Source organism: Trematomus bernacchii, unplaced genomic scaffold (genome assembly GCF_902827165.1).
Source record: "Trematomus bernacchii unplaced genomic scaffold, fTreBer1.1, whole genome shotgun sequence".
Taxonomy (NCBI): domain Eukaryota; kingdom Metazoa; phylum Chordata; class Actinopteri; order Perciformes; family Nototheniidae; genus Trematomus; species Trematomus bernacchii.
Genome location: NW_022987708.1, coordinates 1,531,065 through 1,553,866, shown reverse-complemented (window position 1 = coordinate 1,553,866; position 22,802 = coordinate 1,531,065). Strand labels below are relative to the sequence as shown.

The 22,802-nt window shown below is 43.3% G+C and overlaps 1 protein-coding gene across 1 annotated transcript in view; it reads right to left on the bottom strand.

Annotated features, from left to right (window-relative positions):
• Positions 1 to 1,630: 1,630 nt before the first annotated feature.
• Positions 1,631 to 22,802, bottom strand: part of LOC117490945 (inactive N-acetylated-alpha-linked acidic dipeptidase-like protein 2) — a 330,276-nt gene continuing 309,104 nt past the window's right edge. Inside the window, exon 14 of the mRNA XM_034140729.1 lies at positions 1,631 to 1,877. Within this exon, the coding sequence (XP_033996620.1) occupies positions 1,631 to 1,877 (247 nt within the window). The remainder of the gene's footprint in view (positions 1,878 to 22,802) is intronic.

The window sequence follows — 22,802 nt, the reverse complement described above, 5'->3', positions numbered from 1 at the left end:
AAGGAACCGGAAGGAGTTTACTTCCGGTATTTAGGACGCGTCACTGCGGTTCTCAATGGGACCACACTTACAAGTAAACATTGTGCTTTATTGAAACAAAATTGAGATTGAAAAATTGAAATTAAATGAGACGATAAACATCAAGGTTTTTTTTCCGTTGACTTCTTTATAATCTGACTTGTCACTACTAGAGGAGTTGTGTCCACAATGTTACGTTTCACTTTTACTTTGTAAATAATGTAGTTATTTCAATCCAACACCTTATCAAGTAATTTTGTGGTCTTTAATATGCTGATAACATTCGAAAGGAGCGCCATATTACAGACAATATTTTTAATATCAGTCCCTTATTTATTTTTGAATTCTTCCTCCCTTGTCTCTCTCAATGCTACCCTCCGGTTGCTCTGTTGGCTTGCACAGGGATAGACTACCACAATGTGCCTCCTACAATGAAGCCAACTGCTTCTTTTCATCTGACAGCAAGGATTTAACCAGCTTTACTAGCAGGAGAAGCTAGTGTGAGCAACAAGGACATGCTCCCCCACCAGCCACCCACCTGTTGGTGTTGTTTGGGGATCCAGCCTAAAGCCAGAGGCATTCGTAAGCAGGTACTGACCCCCAGTCTCTGCAGCGATGAGTGGGTGTTATTGCTCTTCTACAACAGTAAAAGGTTTTAAGATGCCATGGCTTACAGTGATTTTGGAGCAGCTAAAGGTTCTGATAGTAGAATGGCTTATTTCTTAACAAGGCATTTTTAGATTACTGCTAATTGCCGTTTTAAAATTCTTTGTGGGGCGCAATTTTAAAATGTATTCATTGCGGAGATTCAGCAAACACAACTCTGGCAAAATCTGGTAAATTGTGCAATGTGATTCTCCTAAAGCTTTTAGAATAAAAAACATTTGACATTAATCATTTAAAAAAAAACTGTCTCTTAAAACAGATGTCGTCACAAAACTATATTGACCATATCAGGAAATTGTCAAGTGGATTTATTTTATCTTACCCCTGTGTCACGGTGGCTGCATCTAAAGTGTTAACACATGTAAATATGGTCTCTTTCTACACCTGAAGAGACATCATTCAGATTTTTCTAACCTTTTTTTGTATCAGGTAATATTACTGGTTTAGTTTTCTTTAAAAAAATGGGATTTGTTTGGATAAAATGAATCTAAAAAAGAGCAAATGTCAGGTGAAGGACACGTTATATTTAAAAATATATCCTATGCCTTTTATTGCTGGTCTGCTATCATTGGGAGAGGGTATAGTGCAATTTAAATGACCCAATATGTGTCAAAAGTCCACATTATTTGCATATCAAAGAGCTAGTGTGCAACAAGTTAATTTCAATACATTCATTATTCACGACCCTTTAAATGAAAATCGTTAAAAAAACATTTCTTACTTGATTCGGGATTGGATATTGTTGTGTTCAATATTGGTTATTAAGGAAGTTATGATGGGTACAAATACCACTATGGGATTTTTGTATTTCTTTTATGGTCACTCTCAATGAGTGTGTGGATTCTTAACTTAAGATAAGGTTGTGGATTTCGGACTTTATTGACTGGAAAAGTGGCCATTTTCCCTCAAGTGCATTATGTTCACTTGTGGGTCTTTGTCAGCTTAATCATTTTTTATTATTTGGGTAATTTTCAAACAAGCCCATGCCAAAACACACCAGCCTCTCTGCGGAGCGGATGGCCCGGAGGATGAGGGACAGAGACTGGTTCAAGGTGCTATGGCAGAGCACTTCCTTGGCTGCCGAGTTGTGTTTGAGAGCTCTGCTGGTGACGTTGCAATGCAGGACGGCTTCCTGTGAGAACCTGAGGACGGAGAACTGAGGGGTCCTCCCTGGGAGGCTGTACAGCAGGTTCCTATAGGGAGAAGGGGAGAAAGAAGGAGGACAATGTGTGTGAATAACTTTCTTCATATAAGTGGAAAATTGCCTCGTTCCAACTGGACAAATAACCCACTAGTACTGACAGTATACCATCCGCTCCTGCTTCAACACACACAAAGTGTTGCTTCTTTCTGTTGCTATGTGACCAGCGTTAAATTGGATAAGTAGTCAAAACAATAATAATGTAGATAATATTAGATATGAGGCAGCAGTAGCTCAGTCTGTAGGGACTTGGCTTGGGAACCGAAGGGTCGCTGGTTCAATTCCCGATCGTACCAAACATATTGAATGTGGACTGATAGGCCAAGGTGTCCTTGAGCAAGATGTTCTTGAACAAGGCACCCACAACTGCACCTTAATATACTAAATCCTAATTTGGGAAACATTATTCTCACAGTAGCCGCCTGTTAACAGGCTTTACAGGTCAGCTGAAAATATAATAAAATACAATAATTGATTAACATAAACAGTAAATACATGCATATATACAGTAGAAAAGACATATATCTATGTATGGAATAAATGTGAATACTCTATAATAGATACATCTACTTCAATTAATTATTACAGCTTATTAACAAAAAAAACATACAATCAATATGTTGTCCTCAAAGAAACCAGTCTCCATTGAAAGAAACAGCAATTTGACCTTGCTCCTGCTAATAGAAATATACTTCATTCAGACTCAATAGAAACAAAATACAACTCAAAACCACCTTGATCAGTCTTTCTATTGTTCCAACAATCACAATTGGTTGAAATAAACCAAATGCACCAAGTTTGATGTGAAAGGAAGTAAGTAAGGAAGTCAAACTTTATTTATATAGCACCCTTCTCAACACGAATGTACAAAGTTCTTTACAGTATACAGTACACAATACACAATTCATAGTACAACTATCAAATGTAGAATAAAATGGATAAAACACAGCAGGTAAAACAGAGGATAAAACACCAATGAAAAACAGCTACAAACGCACCTCCTCCGGCGCCCCAAAGGCCTGTCGGAAAAGGTGAGTCTTTAGCTGCCCCTTAAAAATCTCAACTGAGACAGAAGCTCTCAGTTTCTGGGGGAGTTTATTCCAAAGCCTTGGGGCCACCGCCTCAAAGGCACGGTCCCCCTTAGTTTTTAGCCTGGTTCGGGGCACGCTTAGGAGGCCTTGCTCAGAGGACCTCAGGGCCCGGGTTGTGCTGTGAGGGTGGATCAGGTCATTGATGTAGGCTGGGGCTTGGCCATGGACAGCTCTATATGTGAAGACCAATACTTTAAATTGGGTTCTGAGATGGACAGGGAGCCAGTGCAGGGCAGAAAGGATCGGAGTGATGTGGCATGTTTTTTTGGACCGAGTGAGCAATCTGGCTGCAGCATTTTGGACCTGTTGTAGCCGGTTTATTGATGTTTTATTGAGGCAGGAAAAAAGGGCATTGCAATAATCAAGCCGGGATGAAATGAAGGCATGGATAGCCATCTCCATTTCTGCGTTTGATAGAACCCCCCTGAGCTTGGCAATGTTCCTGAGATGGAAAAAACAGGTACGGGTCAGGAGTTTGATATGTTTGTCTAGTAGCATAGACTGATCGAAGGTAACACCAAGGTTTTTTATGTTTGCCCTTATGTTACCACTAACCCAGGTGGCTTGCTACCTTAGAGGCGATGTTATCAGCCGCTAAGATCAATACTTCTGTTTTTGATGCATTGAACTGTAGGAAGTTGCTTGACATCCACTCCTCGATTGCAGACAGACATGTAACCAGGGTGTTTAAGTTTTCCATTTTGGCGGGTTTGAAGGAGAAGTATAACTGGATATCATCTGCATAGAAATGATACGAGACACCCTTGAATTTGCTAATCAAGCGGCCTAATGGGAGCATGTACAGGGCAAAAAGAAGGGGGGCTAAAACAGAACCCTGGGGCAGGCCGCGGGATAGGGGAGTGCTGTGTGATGAGAACGGGCCCACCGCCACAGAGAAACTTCTCCCACTGAGGTACGAGGCAAACCACTGGAGGCCAGACCCTGAGATGCCTACCCACTCCCTGAGTCTATCTAGCATGATGGCATGGTCCACTGTGTCAAACGCTGCACTCAGGTCCAACAACACCAGAACCACGCAATCACCTGCATCCGATGCCATCATAATGTCACTGGAGACCCTGAGGAGAGCTGATTCTGTGGAGTGGTGTTTTCTGAAACCTGATTGGAATTTGTCAAGGATGTTATTGTTATTCAGAAATGTATTGAGTTGATTAGCAACAACTTTTTCTAAAACTTTTGACACAAATGGGAGCTTTGAGATGGGCCTGTAATTCTTCGGGAGAGAGGGATCGAGATTGGGTTTTTTGAGGAGGGGCTGAACAACCGCCTGCTTAAAAAATGATGGGACGGAGCCAGAGACAATGGAGCTGTTTATAATGTGGAGCAGGGGTGGAGCGACACATGAAAAAACTTCTTTTAGCGTGGGCGTTGGTAAAGCATCCAGAGGTCCTGAAGAAGATTTCATAGCGCTGACTACAGTCGGCTATAGTGATGCAGGAGAAAGTACTCAGCGTGGCCTGCCTCACTGGACAGATAGGGAGGGGGGAGTGGGAGGGGGTGATGCTCGACCTCACATCAGCTACCTTGTTTACAAAAAAAAGTGAGAAAACGATCGCAGTCGTCATTTGAATAAAAAGGAACTGGGGGGGTGGACGGGTTTACAATGGTATTTATGGTTTTAAATAGTACTCTGGGGTTGTGCTTACTAGAGGAGATGAGGTTAGAAAAATAAGTAGCCCGGTCGTTTTTGACCAAATTGTTATAATCACAGAAAAGGTCCTTCAGATGGAGACGGTGTACCTGGAGGCTGTTATAAGTTCTCCTCAAAGCTACCAGACTCCATTGACAAAAAAGTCATTTTACCGAGTTGATTATCATAAAAGCCACTTTGTTTGAACTTGACAGAAGATTGCTCGTTTGAGCAATGAAAAAAAAAGATGAAATAAGTACCTTGTATAAAAGAATGATCACAGGAACCGCCATCTACTGTTTTTACTCACACTGCTTTCTGAGTGAAACCAGAAAGACATTTTGGGTAACTGGAAATGGAAAATTATTCTATGGGTTTTCTGTGTTAATAAACACTGAAACTAAATGTTGGAAAAAGGGTAATGACACCCTGCACCCCGCCTGCCAGTGCAAGCAATGTGGGCCACATGATTATTAATTATAATTATTATCATTTTACATGTCTCTTTGTCTTCATGTCACACTGCTGTACCCACGATCATGCACACGCGGCACATACATAAACGCAGACAAGCCTTCGGGTGGGGGGGGAGCAGTGGCTTGTAGGTCAGAGCGGCAGAGACTGCACAGTGCTGCTGCTCTCTGGGCTGAAGTACATCGATTTCTATTAAAGTGGCTGAACAGACAGTCTTACGGAGTAAATGGAGTGATTTTTCATCTGTTAAGACACAGTTTGTGAGCTGTAGGGTGTGAAGGAACCTCGACCTTCAGCACACAATTGTAGACTCAAAGTCAGATGTATCTCTACACCTACAGTGAGGCTCATGTAAGCTATATATTTGCTTTGAATGGTTATTATCTATAAACATTTAAATAACGTAATGTTTATACGTTTGTTGCTTGATGTAAGTAGCTGTCATTCATCACATAATCCATGTTTGCTAGCTCGGAATCTTCTGTGTTTGACTTTATGACAACATACTCTCTTCTATGCTGCAGCCAACACAAAGTGTATTTGTTCAATTTAAAATGAGTCTGCACTTTCAACTGTGTTGCCATACAATGATAACATACCTTTGACATTAATAACACAACAGATGTCTATACTGTATGAAACAGAATCCGTTGTAATGCTCTCCAGATTATTTTCAAGTTTCTCTAAATTGGTTTTCATACTGTTCTGAAAAGAATGGACAACAGTGGCTGACTATTGATTCTTGATAACCCTAAAATGTGCTCAATGAGGTATTTCTATAACAATTATTACATTTATTTTACAATTTGCATGAATGCAATTATGGTGTCTGTACGTAGTAAGTGAACAGTTCTGGTCAGATCACCTGAACTCTTTCGCTTCTTTAAGGGCATTCCAGAAAACTGTAAACACAGCAATACATTTTAAAGTTGAAATGTTACAAAATATACGCATCCAGCTCAATGGTTGTTCTGATTGGCTGGTAGAGATGTCACATGTAACAATGTGAGCGTTAAACAGCAAAAGAGAGTTAATGTGTTTGTTTAAAGGTTTGTTTACTAAAGGCTCTCAATGTCCTACAACAATATAGCAAATGCAAGCGACATAAATGAAGGTAATGGAGCATTAATACTAATATTTAAAGCCTACCATACCAACAATAATACCATACTAATTGATTTTAAAAATGGTATTACAAGAGTATGTTGTAAAGTGACAATGGTATAAAGAGTAAGTAGTAAGTTCCATGCTTGTTACGGGGGATAAAAAAGCTAGGAACCAGATGTTATCCCTAACAGGTGAGCAAAACGGAACAAAAATGAAGAAAATAGGAGAAAGAATAAGAGAGCAATGCCTCATAGCCAATATAATCTCATATGCCCATTTCCTCTGACCAACAGACTGTCATCCAGTGTCTCTCTGTGGATATCCAGTTATGAAAGAGGTTATTTTGAAGCACCTCAGAGTGTACATAAAGACAACTGCTATCGATCGGTGAGGCCCCGTGCAGCCTGACATCCACTCTTAATGGAGCCTGCCTCCTGCTCTGCAACACAACAAATTGGGTTTAAACTATGTCTCCTGCCTCAGGTGTCACTCACTGTGCAGCAGCAGCAGCATCCATCCAGCACCGACAGCAGCACGGTGATCTGAGCGTCCGCCGCCTCTTAGTGAGAATCTATTAAAGGTATGGCTGAAAAGAGATGTCAAAGTGGACATGTTCTGCTCATTTTCAGGTTCATATTTGTATTTAGTGCACTGTAGTTACATCACTATGTACAGGTGAATGTATGCACACCGCTGCTACGGGGCGCCAGCCAGGTACCAAAAAAAAAACGGAGGAGCACACAGCCTCTGTGAGCGAGCGAGACAGAGAGAGAGCGAGAGAGCTAGAGAGAGCACCTTTATCTATTTAATATAGTTGTAAAAAATAAAGTAAGAAATCATTCCAATGTGTACTATAGGACAGTACAAAAAACAGTTTAAAAGGGGAGTGATTAGTAAAATATGCATAAAGAAAAAGAAAGAATGCTAACTAGGTAACATAAGATAAGAATAAACAAGTTTAAATGATTTGTTATTGGTTGTGATCATATTCTAAAGATGTTTGGATTATTGAAAAGTATACAGCTCCCTTTCATATGAGTGTTGAGAGCTGTATCCATAAATTCATTTTGTGCTCAAAGTGCACCAGATTGATGCATTTAACTTCCCGGGGGTGCATGCCCCCGGACCCCCCTAGAGGATGTGAGGTCCACCCCCAAATAAAGCAGGTTAACATAATTAAATTGCATACAATTTATTTGTATTGTTTGTTATGTGGATGTGTAGTATTTGTGTTACTGTATGTTCAATAAAGGTGATTTAGCAAAATACACCTGTAGAGCCTCAAGAGCCTTTCTTGTGCTGGCAGACACATAGAAACATATTGGTGGGGCGCACTTCGCACGCACACACACTAAAAAATTCCACGCGCTCCTCGCTCACATTTTTGCTAGGCCCGCGTGCCTTAGCACCGCTGCTATGACTCCATCCTAGGGGAAACACTGAACTTTGTTCCTGAAGTAAACAAAGGAGTCCAATGGAGGCGTTTCAGGCAAGGGGGGAGTGTGTGGGAGCGAAACTCTCTTTTAGCCTTTTAGACTTTGCAAGGCAAGGCAAGTTTATTTATATAGCACCTTTCAACACAAGGCAATTCAAAGTGCTTTACAAAAATGAAATACATTAAGAGCATTAAGAAACATATTATAAAATGATATCTAGAAACACTCATTTAAAAGCAATGATATAAAATGACATTTAAAAACACTCATTTAAAAGCAAAGATAAAAAGCAAAGATAATAAAAGTTACAGTGCAGTTTAAGATATGAATATATCAATTAAAAGCAGCGGCAAAAAGAAAAGTCTTCAGCCTGGATTTAAAAGTAGTAAGAGTTGCAGCGGACCTGCAGGTTTCTGGGAGTTTGTTCCAGATATTTGGAGCATAATAACTGAATGCTGCTTCTCCATGTTTAGTTCTGACTCTGGGGACAGAAAGCTGACCAGTCCCTGAAGACCTGAGAGATCTGGATGGTTCATAAATTAGCAGTAGGTCAGAATTGTATTTTGGGCCTAAACCATTCAAAGCTTTATAAACCAGCAGCAATATTTTGAAATCAATTATTCGACACACAGGAAGCCAGTGTAAAGACTTCAGAACTGGAGTGATGTGATCCACTTTCTTAGTGTTAGTGAGGACTCGAGCAGCAGCGTTCTCAATTAGCTGCAGATCTTTTAGTGAGACCTGTGAAGACACCATTACAGTAGTCGAGTCTACTGAAGATAAAAGCATGGACACGTTTTTCCAAATCCTGCTGTGACATTAGTCTTTTAATCCTAGATATGTTCTTTAGGTGATAGTAGGCTGATTTAGTAACTGTTTTAATGTGACTGTTGAAACTCAGGTCAGAGTCCATGACTACACCTAGATTTCTGGCTTTATCTGTTGTTTTGAACATTGCAGACTGAAGCTCAGCACTAACTTTTATACGTTCTGCCTTGGCTCCAAAAACCATTACCTCAGTTTTATCTTTGTTTAATTGGAGAAAGTTCTGACACATCCAGTCATTGATTTGTTCAATGCACTTACTCAGTGTTTTAACTGGATAATAGTCTCCTGGTGAAATGGTTATGTACATTTGTGTGTCATCTGCATAGCTATGGTAACTTATTTTGTAGTTTTTCATTATCTGAGCCAGTGGTAGCATGTAGATGTTAAAGAGAAGAGGCCCCAAGATGGAGCCTTGAGGAACCCCACGTGTCATATTTGTCAACTCAGATGTGTATTTACCTATAGAAACAAAGTTGTTTCTGTCCTTTAAGTAGGATTCAAACCAATTTAGAACTGTTGCCGAAAGTCCCACCCAGTTTTCCAGTCGGTCTAGTAATATGTTGTGGTCAACAGAGTCAAACGCAGCACTGAGATCTAATAATACGAACACTGAAGTTCTGCCACTGTCTGTGTTTAAGTGGATGTCATTGAAGACCTTTACAAGAGCAGTCTCAGTGCTGTGGTTTGGACGAAAGCCTGACTGGAACACATCGAAACAGTTATTTAAATGCAAGAAATTACTCAACTGTTGAAAAACTACTTTTTCAATGATTTTACCTAGAAATGGGAGGTTTGATATTGGCCTGTAATTGTTCATTACTGAAGCATCTAGATTATTCTTTTTTAAGAGCAGTTTAATGACTGCAGTTTTCAGGGCCTGTGGAAAAACACCTGAGTGAAGAGATGTGTTTACTAAATAAAGTAGATCTGAGGCCAAGCAAGGAAAAACATTTTTGAAAAATCCTGTTGGAATAATATCAAGGCAGCAGGAGGAGGATTTCAGAAGTTGAATAATGTCCTCTAGGTTTTTATCATTAATCTGATGGAATTGTGTCATGGTGTTTGAATTGATTTTAAGTGGACACAGGGACAAAAATGTGCTGTACCTGATGCAGAGGCACTGATTGCTTGTCTAATTTGCATGATTTTGTCAGTGAAGAAGGAGGCAAATTCATTGCAGGCCCTAGTGGATAGAAATTCAGAGGCTACCGACACTGGGGGGTTTGTTAGTCTGTCAACGGTAGCAAACAAGGCACGTGCGTTGTTTTTGTTTTTGACAATGATGTCAGAGAAGAAAGACTGTCGTGCAATTTTTAATTCCAAATTATAAAAGCCAAGTCTCTCTTTATAGATTTCAAAGTGAACCTGGAGATTTGTTTTTCGCCACCTGCGTTCAGCTTTTCGACACTCTCTTTTTTCTGTTTTCACGCTCATGGCCTTTCTCCATGGAGATATTTTCTTGCCAGACACTTCCTTTATCTTAGTTGTAGCAATGGCATCTATAACATTTTTAAATGTTTGAATTAGGGCTGTCAGTCGATTAAAATATTTAATCGCGATTAATCGCATGATTGTCCATAGTTAATCGCGATTAATCGCAAATTAATCGCACATTTTTTATCTGTTCTAAATGTACCTTAGAGGGATATCTTTCAAGTTTTTAATACTCTTATCAACATATGAGTGGACAAATATGCTTTATATGTTTGTTTATTATCATTTGAACAATGACAAATATTCTCATGAATATTAAACACAACAACCTCTGAACATTACAAATATTCGCCTCAATTCAACCTGGAACCTCTCTCATACAATAATACTGTGTGTGTGTGTGTGTGTGTGTGTGTGTGTGTGTGTGTGTGTGTGTGTGTGTGTGTGTGTGTGTGTGTGTGTGTGTGTGTGTGTGTCAAGGCATATGCTCCAACGGGAGCTGCCTGGATGCTGCAATCATGTTGCGCGCACTATCCGTGCTGAGTGTGCTGACTTTTCGTACAATGTCCCACTGTCTGGCTACCTGCATAAAGTCAAGTGCTCGGCGCAGTTGTCGGCGAAATGTCATTGAAACAGCTCCTTATATCCGTTAGCGCAGCTAGCTAGCACCAGATGCTAACAACAACAACACGTAAGGTGTGCCTCGCTCGCGCGAGTCGCGCCACACACATACACACTCCCTCCCGGTCCTCCCGATGGCCAGTCCGGGCCTGCCAGTGAGCGTGGAAGTGTAGTCTGCCACAAGCGGGCGACAGGAGCGGGGCTGTCAGCATCAGCTTGTCGATGGTATTTTAAACTCGATGCGCTCTGAAACTACGGCGGCCGAGGACAAAAAATACACATGCGTTAATCGCGTTAAAATAATTAGTGGCGTTAATTTTTTTTTGCGTTAACGCGTTATTAACGCGTTAACTTGACAGCCCTAGTTTGAATTAAAATGATCTACTAGCTCATTTACTGAGATGTTAGCAGGGGCAAGTGTGAGTAAACATTTCCCTAGTATTACCGTGACGGTTCGGGACGAATACGGATACCGTTACACCCCTAGTTGCAGGTCTTGTTAGTTAAAATAATTAAATGTTCTTTATCCCTAGATCATTTTTCATTCCACTGGATTCCCTTATTACCTCTTACTGTATATGTGGCAGGGTAAGCGTCCTCGTCTCAACAAGGCCCACCTACAAAAAAACAGGGCTAATGGTGGTATGGCCCTTCCCAACTTCTGTTTTTACTACTGGTGAACTAATCTGCATCGCTTTACATTTTGGTCTCACTTCCACAAACACCTCAATCCCCCAAACTGGGTGGCCATGGAATTGCACTCAGAGGATAATATATCTATTCCTGCATTGCTTGGATCCAAACTTCCACTATCAATCAAATCTATCAGAAACCCAGTGGTCAAACACTCTTTAAGGATATGGGTTCAATTTAGGAGGTACTTTGGCCTGTCTAACTTTCCCCCTCTGAGTCCCATCATAAAAAATCACTTAATTAAACCATTCATTTTAGATTGCTGCTTTTTAGAATGGGGCAGGAAAGGAATCACTTGTTTTAAAGATCTGTTGTGTCTCGTCAAATGTGTTAGTTATGTATATGTATTTTGTCTGTAATTTCCTGTTTTATTTTGTACTTACCTCTTGTCTTTCATTTCAGGCCCTGTTTCTTCCTCCCCTTGTGTGTTTTTCCCACCATCATCAGTGTCTGCCCCTCCCCTGATTGTTTCTACCTGTTCCCACTCACCTCATGTTTAAATAGTCCTGTCTCTCCCCTGTCCTGTGTCAGTTCGTCTTGTTTGTTTCTCCGAATGGTCGTGCTATGCCTCAGCTCAGAAAGGATCGCTTTCACTCATGTCAGGTTTTGTTGTTTTGTTTATTTTGTAGGCTTAAGTTTCTTTCTTAAGTTCTCTTTTGTTATGCATAGTTTTTTCCTCCTTGTGAGCGCTTTTTGTTAATTCCAGTACCTACTCTGTTAAGAGAGATTACCTGATCTTTGAAACAAAAGATACATTTTTGTTACATTCAAGACTTTGTCTCTGGGTCGTGCATTTGGGTCCATCAGTTTGTGTCGAGGTCCTGACAAGATCTTTTCAAAGATAACACTCTGGCATCATTCGAGCAGCTGAGCAAAAAATGTAATCTCCCTAAATCGGATTTATTTAGATATTTACAAGCAAGGCATTATATGCTCTCTAAATTACCCAGCCTTTCTATATCTACCGATACAACCATTGTGGATACTGTCCTCTCCTTAAACCCGTCCCAGAACAGACTTATTTCAGCCCTCTATAACAAGGTGTCAGATCTAAGGTGTCTCTCCACAGATAAGCTCAGGGCAGCATGGGAGGTGGATATGGGCTTTTCGCTTCCAGTAGATACATGGACTTCTATACTTAAACTGGTTAATTCAACCTCTCTATGTGCGTGTCACTGCTTAATTCAGTTCAAAGTGGTACATAGAGCTCATATTTAAAAATTCAAACTATCCGAAATGTATCCTGATGTTAGTCCAAACTGTGATACATGCCAAACTTCTGAAGCCTCTCTCATTCATATGTACTGGTCCTGCTCAGCATGTACTGGACAGAGATCTTTCAAACTTTATCCCAGGTGTTCAGTATTGAACTGATTCCAAATCCTCTTGCTGCCATATTTGGGGTTATAGGAAAGGAGATGCATTTAACTGCAGAACGGCGGTGATCTCTGTCCTTTGCTTTCCTCCTAGCTCGTCGAGTCATCCTGCTTAAGCGGAGGGACAGTGTCCCGCCCACTCATTCACAGTGGTTGACGGACGTTATTTCCTGCATGAAACTTGAAAAGATCAGATATTCACTTTTATATTCAAACAGGATATTTCAGGAAGCCTGGGAACCTTTTTTTTTTAATGCATTCCACACTCTATAAAATGATCTGCTATTGGTATAGCCCAGCGGTTTTCAAAGTGTGAGGCGCGCCTCCCCTGGGGGGCGCCAGAGAGCTTCAGGGGAGGCGCAGCGTGAGAAAAAAAATAACGAGAAAAGATGAGAAAAGTGACACTTGCCCACTTTTGGCTGTCTGTGGAGACCGAGTTCCCCCACCTCGCCAAAAAGGCTGTAAAAGTGCTCATTCCCTTCATCTCCACCTACCTGTGTGAGTGCGGGTTTTCCGCATGGACTGATCAAAATCAAGTGCAGAGTATGATCTGCGTTTATTCCTGTGTGCATCAAAGACGCAGACTCATTGTTCCCACTAAAGTAGGGATGAGTGTAATAAGGAGGCAAAATTGACGTTCAGTGTGTTGCCGGGAACATATAAGGATTTATCCACGATGTTGAAAATGTTAAAAATGTTTTAAAAATATGTGTTGAGAACACGGCGTGCGAAAATATACGGGTCGTGCTGCAGCTAGATTTGCCTGTCCTCTGTAAGAAGGTGTCGGCGACTGACATGCAAGGAAGAACGGCTGTCCACAGGCTGTTCCAACTTTAACAACTTTATTAACTTCCAGGGTAGTGAATTGAACATGCTATTGTAATTGGGTGTGTGGTATATTTTCATGCACGGACACGCATGTTCCACAACACACAAACTGAACAACACTCAATTGTCCGATCGCTACCACTGTCCTTGCGATCTTGTTATAACGATAACAACAAAGTGCACGTTATTACTGATGCAATATGGTTGAGACCATTTGGGCTTATTCTAGAGGGGTGCAAGGAATAGTCCAAGTAGTGGGGGAGTTGTATACAATATGTTTAAAACATAAAGATAAAAAGGTTTAAAAAAGTTATTGTTTAATGTTTTAAGGAGGTGACGCTACTCAGCCAATCAAATCGGTGCAGTCAGTGAGCCAGCACGATAGATTCAAACACACACACAGAGACGAGACAAGAGGAGAGAAACAGTCTTCATTTTCTCTTACTGGACCTCTTTGAAATGTTACGATATCCGATAGGACCCAAACGCAGGACACGGCAGAGTGTTGGAAAAAGGTTTATTGTGAGGTGGAGGAGCGTGGAGAGTAATCCTGTAGGAATGAAGACTGGTGAGTGTGGAGAGTAATCCGGTTGGAATGATGACTGGTGGCGGCAGGTGATGGTAACAAGGCGGCTGGATAGTGATCCTGGAGCATAAGAGAAACAGATGAGAAAAGTATTCCGTGTACAGAGAAATAGTTTTAAATCGGCTAAGAAGGCTGAGAGTTACCACTGGGGTTTAAACAACGATCTGGCGCTGACATGTTGTGGAGCCTCCGCTGATATACCATTAGTAAATGGCTGAATGGGAATCAGGTGTGTAAAGCTGATTGCACCAGGTGGAGATTTGCAGCAGGTGGAGATTGAGCCGGGAGCCAGGAGTGACAGCCACCACGCCCACACAGACAGGGAAAGGGAACACACACTCACAAGGGAGGTGGCTGAAGAGTAGAGCCACCACAGTACCCCCCTCTTAAGGGACGCCTCCAGGCGGTCTACCAGGTCTACCAGGTCTACCAGGGTTATCCCGGTGGAAGTCCCGAACCAGGGACGCGCCCACGATGTTTCGCCGGGGAACCCAAGACCTCTCCTCTGGACCATAGCCCTCCCAATCCACAAAATATTGGAATCCCCTTCCACGGCGACGAACGTCCAACAATCGCCTGACGGTGTAGGTTGGGTGATCATTGATGATGCGGGGGGGTGGGGGAACACTCACTGGAGGAGACAAGGGGCTGCTGGCAACAGGTTTTAACAGAGAAACATGAAATGTCGGATGAACCTTCATGTGTGGGGGAAGCTTGAGTTTTACTGCAGATGGGTTGATAACTGAGTCGATGATGAAGGGGCCGACATAACGTGGCGTGAGTTTCTTCGACTCTGTCTTGAGTGGGAGATCTTTGGAGGAAAGCCAAACACTCTGACCTGGTAAGTAGTTGGGAGCCGGGGTCCTGTGGCGGTCTGCGATGAGGCAGTTGCGGGCAGCGGAGCGGAGCAGGGCGGCTCGGGTATCCCTCCACACCTTATGACAGCGACGAAGGTGGGTCTGAACGGAAGGAACAGCAACCTCCTCTTCCTGGGATGGAAACAGGGGTGGTTGGAAACCCATGGCACAATGAAAGGGTGAAATACCTGTGGCTGCATTTGGCAGGGAGTTGTGGGCATATTCGATCCATGGCAGATGTGGGCACCATGACGAAGGGTTCCTGAAAGCCACACAGCGAAGAGCCGCCCCCAGATCCTGGTTGGCCCGTTCCGTTTGCCCGTTCGTCTGAGGATGATATCCAGATGACAGGCTCACCGATGCTCCCAGAGCCTGACAGAAGGCTTTCCAAACGTGGGAAATGAACTGGGGACCCCGGTCAGAGACGATGTCGGTGGGAATCCCATGGAGTCGAACAACATGATTGACCAGAAGATCTGCAGTCTCTCGGGCTGTGGGAAGCTTGGGAAGAGCAACAAAGTGTACCATCTTGGAAAATCTGTCCACAATAGTTAGGATGATGGTATTTCCTTGTGACAGTGGAAGTCCAGTGACAAAATCCAAGGCCACATGCGACCAAGGACGCCTAGGTACCGGCAGCGGCCGAAGCAGGCCAGAGGGAGATTGGTGGGAGGACTTGGCGCGGGCACATACTGTACAGGCAGCAACAAAGGCCCTGGTGTCTTGAGCCATGGAAGGCCACCAGAACCGTTGTTTTAGAATAAACAGTGTGCGATGGACACCAGGATGACAGGAGAGACGGGAGGCGTGTGCCCACTGCAGGACCTTGGAGCGAACAGGGGTAGGCACAAAAAGACTATTAGCTGGGCAGTTACCTGGGTTAGGTTGCGCCCGCTGAGCCTCCTTAACCAATGACTCAATCTCCCAGGTAACAGCCGCCACCACGCAGGAGGCAGGCAGGATAGTGTCTGGATTGGCAGCTGGTCCTTCGGAAGCAAACTGGCGAGAGAGAGCGTCCGGCTTGAGGTTCCGTGACCCTGGACGGTAGGTAAGGGTGAATGAGAAGCGGCCGAAATACAGGGCCCATCGAGCCTGACGAGAGTTAAGGCGCTTGGCAGATTGGATGTACGCCAAGTTTTTGTGGTCTGTCCATACAATAAAAGGGAGCTCGGCTCCCTCCAGCCAGTGCCTCCACTCCTCTAGGGCAAGTTTGACAGCCAGCAGCTCTCTGTTACCCACGTCATAGTTCTTCTCAGCTGGAGTGAGGCGGCGAGAGAAAAATGCACATGGATGTAATTTTTGGTCTCGTTCCGAGCGCTGGGAAAGAACTGCCCCTACCCCGGTGTTGGAGGCATCGACCTCCACCACAAACTGGCGAGAGGAATCAGGGTGGATGAGCACAGGGGCAGTGGTGAAAAGTCTCTTTAGCTCCGAGAAGGCTGCATCGCACTCTGGAGTCCAGAAAAAACCAGTTGTAGGGGAAGTGAGTCTGGTTAAAGGGCCCGCCACTCTGCTGTAGTCTCTGATGAAGCGCCGATAAAAATTGGCGAAACCAAGAAACTGTTGAAGCAGTTTAACTGAGGTTGGTTTGGGCCACCCCGCCACCGCTTGGATCTTCTCAGGGTCGGTCCTAATCTTTCCTTCCTCAACGATGTAGCCCAGGAATGAGACTGTGTTGACATGGAATTCGCATTTCTCCGCCTTCACAAAGAGTCTGTTTTCAAGGAGTCTCTGCAGCACCTGCCTGACATGGATAATGTGCTCCTCCTTGTTACGGGAGAAAATGAGAATGTCATCCAAGTAGACAAAGACTGACCGGTTGAGGAGGTCACGGAGTACATCGTTCACCATTGACTGAAAAACTGCTGGGGCATTCGTCAGTCCAAAAGGCATCACCAGATACTCAAAGTGACCGAGTGGTGTGTTAAAGGCAGTCTTCCACTCGTCCCCTTCACGGATTCTGACGAGGTGGTAGGCATTGCGGAGGTCCAGTTTGGAAAAGATGGTGGCTTCCTGGAGGGGTTCAAAGGCGGAGTTAATGAGGGGTAATGGATATTTGTTTTTTATAGTGATGGCATTGAGACCCCTGTAATCAATGCAGGGCCGCAGTGAGCGGTCCTTCTTGGACACGAAGAAGAACCCAGCACCGACCGGGGAAGAGGATGGGCGGATGACACCAGCAGCCAGGGAGTCATGGATGTAACTCTCCATGGATTTTCTCTCAGGGCGAGACAGGTTGAACAGACGTGAGGAAGGCAGAGGGGCCCCGGGAAGGAGGTCAATGGGACAGTCGTAGGGTCGATGAGGAGGAAGAGAAAGAGCTCGCTGTTTACTGAACACCTCTCCTAGGCTATGATATTCCATGGGGACAGATAACAGGTCAGGCGGCTCGATCTTGGGTGGTGGAGCGGCGGCCTCTGCTGGCGGTAGGGCAGACTGCAGGCATGAGGATAAACAAAAACAACTCCAACTAATGATTTTGCCAGTTATCCAATCAATCTGGGGGTTGTGTGTTCTTAACCAGGGATGACCCAACACTATGGGAGCATGAGGTGAGGAAATAAGGTGAAACTGAATAAACTCACGATGGTTTCCAGACAGAATGAGGTTTACTGGCTTGGTGCGGTGAGTGACTTGGGCCAGGAATTGTCCATTAAGAGCATTGGCATTAAGAGGTGAATCCAACACTTCGCAGGGAATTCCTGCCTGAGCTGCGATGTCAATGTCCAAAAAATTCTCGTCTGCCCCCGAGTCCACTAAGGCGAGCAGGGGTAGTGACTGTTGGTTGCAGCAAAGAACGGCTTCTAGCTGCGTTCTGGGTCGGGGGTTGAGAGAGGAGGAAGGGCTCGCCAGAATCCCCACAGCTACTGACGAGCCTGACCTTTTGGCAGATTAGGACAGGAGGAAACTAGATGACTGGTTTGGCTGCAATAAACACATTCCCCAGCCTGGATCCTTCTAGCCCGCTCAGATGGTGAGAGGTGGGCCCTTCCCACTTGCATGGGCTCATCTTCGGGGGGTGAAACCGAGAAAGGAGTCGGAAAGGATCTGGAGATTGGGGCAGTGGCAGTGCCAATTCGGGGATCAAGTGAGGAGTAGCTGGGATTGGGGTGACGGCTATTCCTATCCCTGCGTCTCTCTCTGAGGCGATTATCAATCTTGATAGCTGTGGCAATTAAATTATCCAAGCTAACTGGATCATCCCTAGCAGCTAGCTCGTCTTTAATTGCTTCGTTCAGCCCTTGAAGAAAAACATCTTGCAATGACTCGTTATTCCAGCCTGAGTCAGCAGCAACTGTTCTAAACTCAACTGAAAATTCGGCTACACTACGGGAGCCCTGCCGGAGAGAAAGAAGGCGCCTAGAAGCGTCCCTCCCCCGTACCGGGTGATCAAAAACTTTTTTCATTTCGGAAATGAAAGTATCAAATGATGAGCAAATGTGTGGCTGGCTCTCCCTAACGGCTGTAGCCCAATCTAGAGCACTCCCCCTCAACAGACTCATTACATATGCTACCCTAGCCCCATCTGTGTGATAAGTACTAGGCTGCTGCTCAAAGACTAACGAACACTGGAACAAAAAGGCTCTACAAATACCCAAATCTCCAGCGTATCGCTCCGGTGTAGGAATAACAGCCTCTCGTAGCTGATGGAGAGGTGCGGCAGGAGCGGGGGGAGGAGCTGTCGGCTGTGCAGCGGGGGAGAAAACTGGGAGGTGAGCAGTTCCACTTGTGTGCCGATCCTTTGCACGTTAGTGGAGAGGTTCCGGAGAGTCTCCACAACCTCACGGAGAACCACGTCGTGATGCCCCACAAGAGCACCTTGATTGGCCAGGGCTTGGCTGAGTTCGTCCGCAGTCTTGGACTGGTGGCCTGTGTCCGCTGAGTCCATACTGGCCAGATCGTTCTGTTACGATATCCGATAGGACCCAAACGCAGGACACGGCAGAGTGTTGGAAAAAGGTTTATTGTGAGGTGGAGGAGCGTGGAGAGTAATCCTGTAGGAATGAAGACTGGTGAGTGTGGAGAGTAATCCGGTTGGAATGATGACTGGTGGCGGCAGGTGATGGTAACAAGGCGGCTGGATAGTGATCCTGGAGCATAAGAGAAACAGATGAGAAAAGTATTCCGTGTACAGAGAAATAGTTTTAAATCGGCTAAGAAGGCTGAGAGTTACCACTGGGGTTTAAACAACGATCTGGCGCTGACATGTTGTGGAGCCTCCGCTGATATACCATTAGTAAATGGCTGAATGGGAATCAGGTGTGTAAAGCTGATTGCACCAGGTGGAGATTTGCAGCAGGTGGAGATTGAGCCGGGAGCCAGGAGTGACAGCCACCACGCCCATACAGACAGGGAAAGGGAACACACACTCACAAGGGAGGTGGCTGAAGAGTAGAGCCACCACATGAAATGCAATTGAACCCCTGCATTATAGCAACAACAACAATGATAATAATAATAATAGCAATAATAATTGGGAGGGGGGGGTGCGGCTGTTCTTATGTTCTCTGAGGGGAGGCTCACCTTCCCACACTTTGAAAACCCCTGGTATAGCCTATCTGCAGCATATGTTTATATATATGTATGTGTGTATGCATACAGTAGATTTGTATGAGTATAGGTATTTGCTGCATGTATGTATATGCATATGTATTACACGCATATATACTCATCTAACAATGTTCCTGATAAATAATCGTGTGCATGAGGCTCACTGGCAGTGAATGTAGGGGATTACTTTAGTCGTTGTTTGTTTGTGTTCTTTGTAATTTGTTTTTCTCTTTGTACATACAATCAGTACAGACCACTGTCTCATTTGTATGCATATATTTTGCTTTCCATCTCTAAATGACAAACACTGTCTACTCATTGCCGAAACACAATAAAAATATTTTTTTCAATGTGTTATTTGAGTTTCACACAGGACAACAAGAACAACGACCCCCTGGGTGGAAGTCCTGTGTTTGTTAAACCTATCCACTCCACCCTCCTCCTTAATAATGTTTGTTATACTTCGTCCTCAAACTTTCTCCTTTGCTCCTGTCATAAATGCTACGGCCATTAAAAGTCACTGCCTAACAATTTTGACATTGTGATCCACCTTAAAAATGACAAGGGCTTTGGAGCCAATGAGTGGAGAGTGGCGATATAACCTCCATCAATGCTCCTCATGACAACGGATAACAGACATTTAATTGGCAGATAACATTCGAAGTGGTCTTACCAAAATGATGCTTCATGAAACGAAACTGAGAAGCCGTTTAAGAGCTTAGGCTAATAAAATAGGCCAATACCATTAGTAATGTTTTGTTAGGGTTAATGAGTAGCAACATTGTTTTTTTTAAAGACAGCTGTCAGGGCTCGTTTAAATCTAGAACAAGGTCCAGATCTGACCTCAAAAACCAAATCTATAATTGAATCAGTTATGGCTACATTCTCTTGTCTTCAGTATTTTACTTGAGGTAAAAACTCGTGTGTGTGTGTGTGTGTGTGTGTGTGTGTGTGTGTGTGTGTGTGTGTGTGTGTGTGTGTGTGTGTGTGTGGCCTTTGCCAGTTTAAATGAGTGCATTCACTCTAGTCATAAGAAACATGTCCCGAAAAAGGACACAAGAACACAAAGAGGAAAGGACAGATATACAGTATGCAACCAAATATGTTTGTGTTCAAACTGCAGGAGTGGCTTAACCTTTGAACCCCTGTACATTACATACAGGGTGCGGTCAGTATTTAGTTAGTAGAATGTCTGTGTTATGTGATGTTTGGAGGACGCTAATGGTATGGGAGATATTAGCGCATTCCCACTTAAACATGTATATTTGTTGGGCCACCAGTGCCTTTATATGTGACATTCTAGGGGGAGATAAGAAGGGAAGACATACGGCAAATGGCCAGGCCGGATTTGATCCTGCAAAACAGGGCCCAAGCCCCAGTACATGGTCCGCCAGTTCTACAAACTGACCACTACCATGGTCCATTATTGATTCCTGAGCTTAGGTCCGCACTGAAAAAACTGAAATGTTAACTTTAATTAAGTGTATTATGTCAACAAATTTCACAGAACGGTATTAGGTTGGTTGAAAGCAATAATATTAAGTTGAATCTAATATTTTATAAACTTTATTTAATTGCTTTCAACTAACATAATACAGTTATCTGAAATATGTTGACACACTACACTTAATTAAAATCAGTGTTTCAGTTTTTTCAGGGGGCTCTGCTAACTGTAAGTCAAGCAAGAATGCAGTTGTGGATCTTTACACTTGTTAAACTCTGGATACAAATGGAGTTAAAATCCCTTTGGCCCCCAGCGGGACCCCACGCTGCCCCTGCTGGTGACCAGGAGCGGTTATTATCCTGAATCTTATTCCAGCAGTGTCAGCAGCAGCTGCCTCTTAAACAGAATATTCACAGCTTGACAACAAACTTATCCAAAGATTCTTGACAAAAGTAAATTGGATTCTCCGAAAGTGTTTTTAAGGCTCAGTGTGCAACTTAATGAGCGTCATTCACATAACCACAACAAAACCATTAAAGGCTTCATTAGGGGTGTATCTCGCTGCAATGCTGCACACCAAAGTGTCATATGTTGTTTGAAAATGTACCGCTGTTTTTTTTGCCCACATAAACAGTCAAAAAGCACATTTGAAATAGAATGTTCAGTGCTCTTAGTCTAATTGTCTCAGGCGTGTTTGAGAATGGTAACTTCCTTTATAAATGAGCGCTATTAAGCCTTACTGCTTTCCGAGCATGATGGAGCAGCACATTTTTAGCTCGGATGCTAATGGAAGTCGAGGACAATTAACATGTCTATTACTGCCATAAACTGTGAATAACACTGAAGCGCAATAGCCATTTATTCCGTTAGAATCTGGTTGATAAGTAGACAGCTAAAGAGCTATTGAGGGGGGGGGGAGACAGCATGTAAATGCTAAAATCTAACAAAGAAGAGTTACTCTGATGAGATAGAAATATAGTTTCGGAGAAAAAGTCTCCACTATCATTCAAGGTCAGCCGACTAAATGCGACGGGTTATGATTTATTGTGTTTATTCTCTAGCGCGACAGATTCACCAAAAAAGAAATTCCCCAACTAATCTCTCACTTCCTTGTACATGCACAGTGCAGAGCCAATGCATTACTGCTGCCCTGAAAAGCTGCTGCTTGGAAAAACATTTCAGACACTGTTGTGTGTAAATTATTCCCCCCTTTTTTGTCAGAAGGAATAAATATGAGTACACTGTGAAGCTAACGTTTTATGTTACATTATGGCTGTTCTGCTCCATATGTAGAACACAAATAAATGGATGCCCCGATGCAAGACAGGTGGCTGATGGCAGATTTAAATCATGGCTGCATGTGATTTAGGGACTGAGGGAAAATTATTAGGGGCGAGGAGGGTCAGAAAGGGGGAGGGAGGGTAATGTATTTTTCCTTTATGCTGGGTCTAAATTTGTTTTGAGAATTATTGGCATTGTCATGGCCACCATCGTTGATGTAGTTTTATTTTTTATTCTGACTCGCCAAGTCATAGGAACTAGGGCAGAGAGGATGTTACCTTTTTTATATAAATATCTGTATCCATATTTCAACCTTTTTTCTCCTATATCCTGTTATGGAAGTGGGTGGGTGCCTAGATATGATGTTGCCATATTCTACATTAAATAGCTTTTTTACTTACATTTGCTAATTTTTAATCTTGTTTCCAGTGATCCGTATGAAATTGTGGTTGGTTGAAGATTCACGAAAAACCTTTAAAATATTTAACTAGCTCTTTTGGCCCTTTTGTGATGGTGCCTAACATACAGTAGCGTGTCAGTTTTCCATTTACAGTCAAAGCAACCCTGTACGTATAATGATTGATAAAAGAGGACGTATCATGCTAGTTTTCAGGTTCATATTAGTATTTTGTGTCTCTACTGTGACATGTCTCCATGCC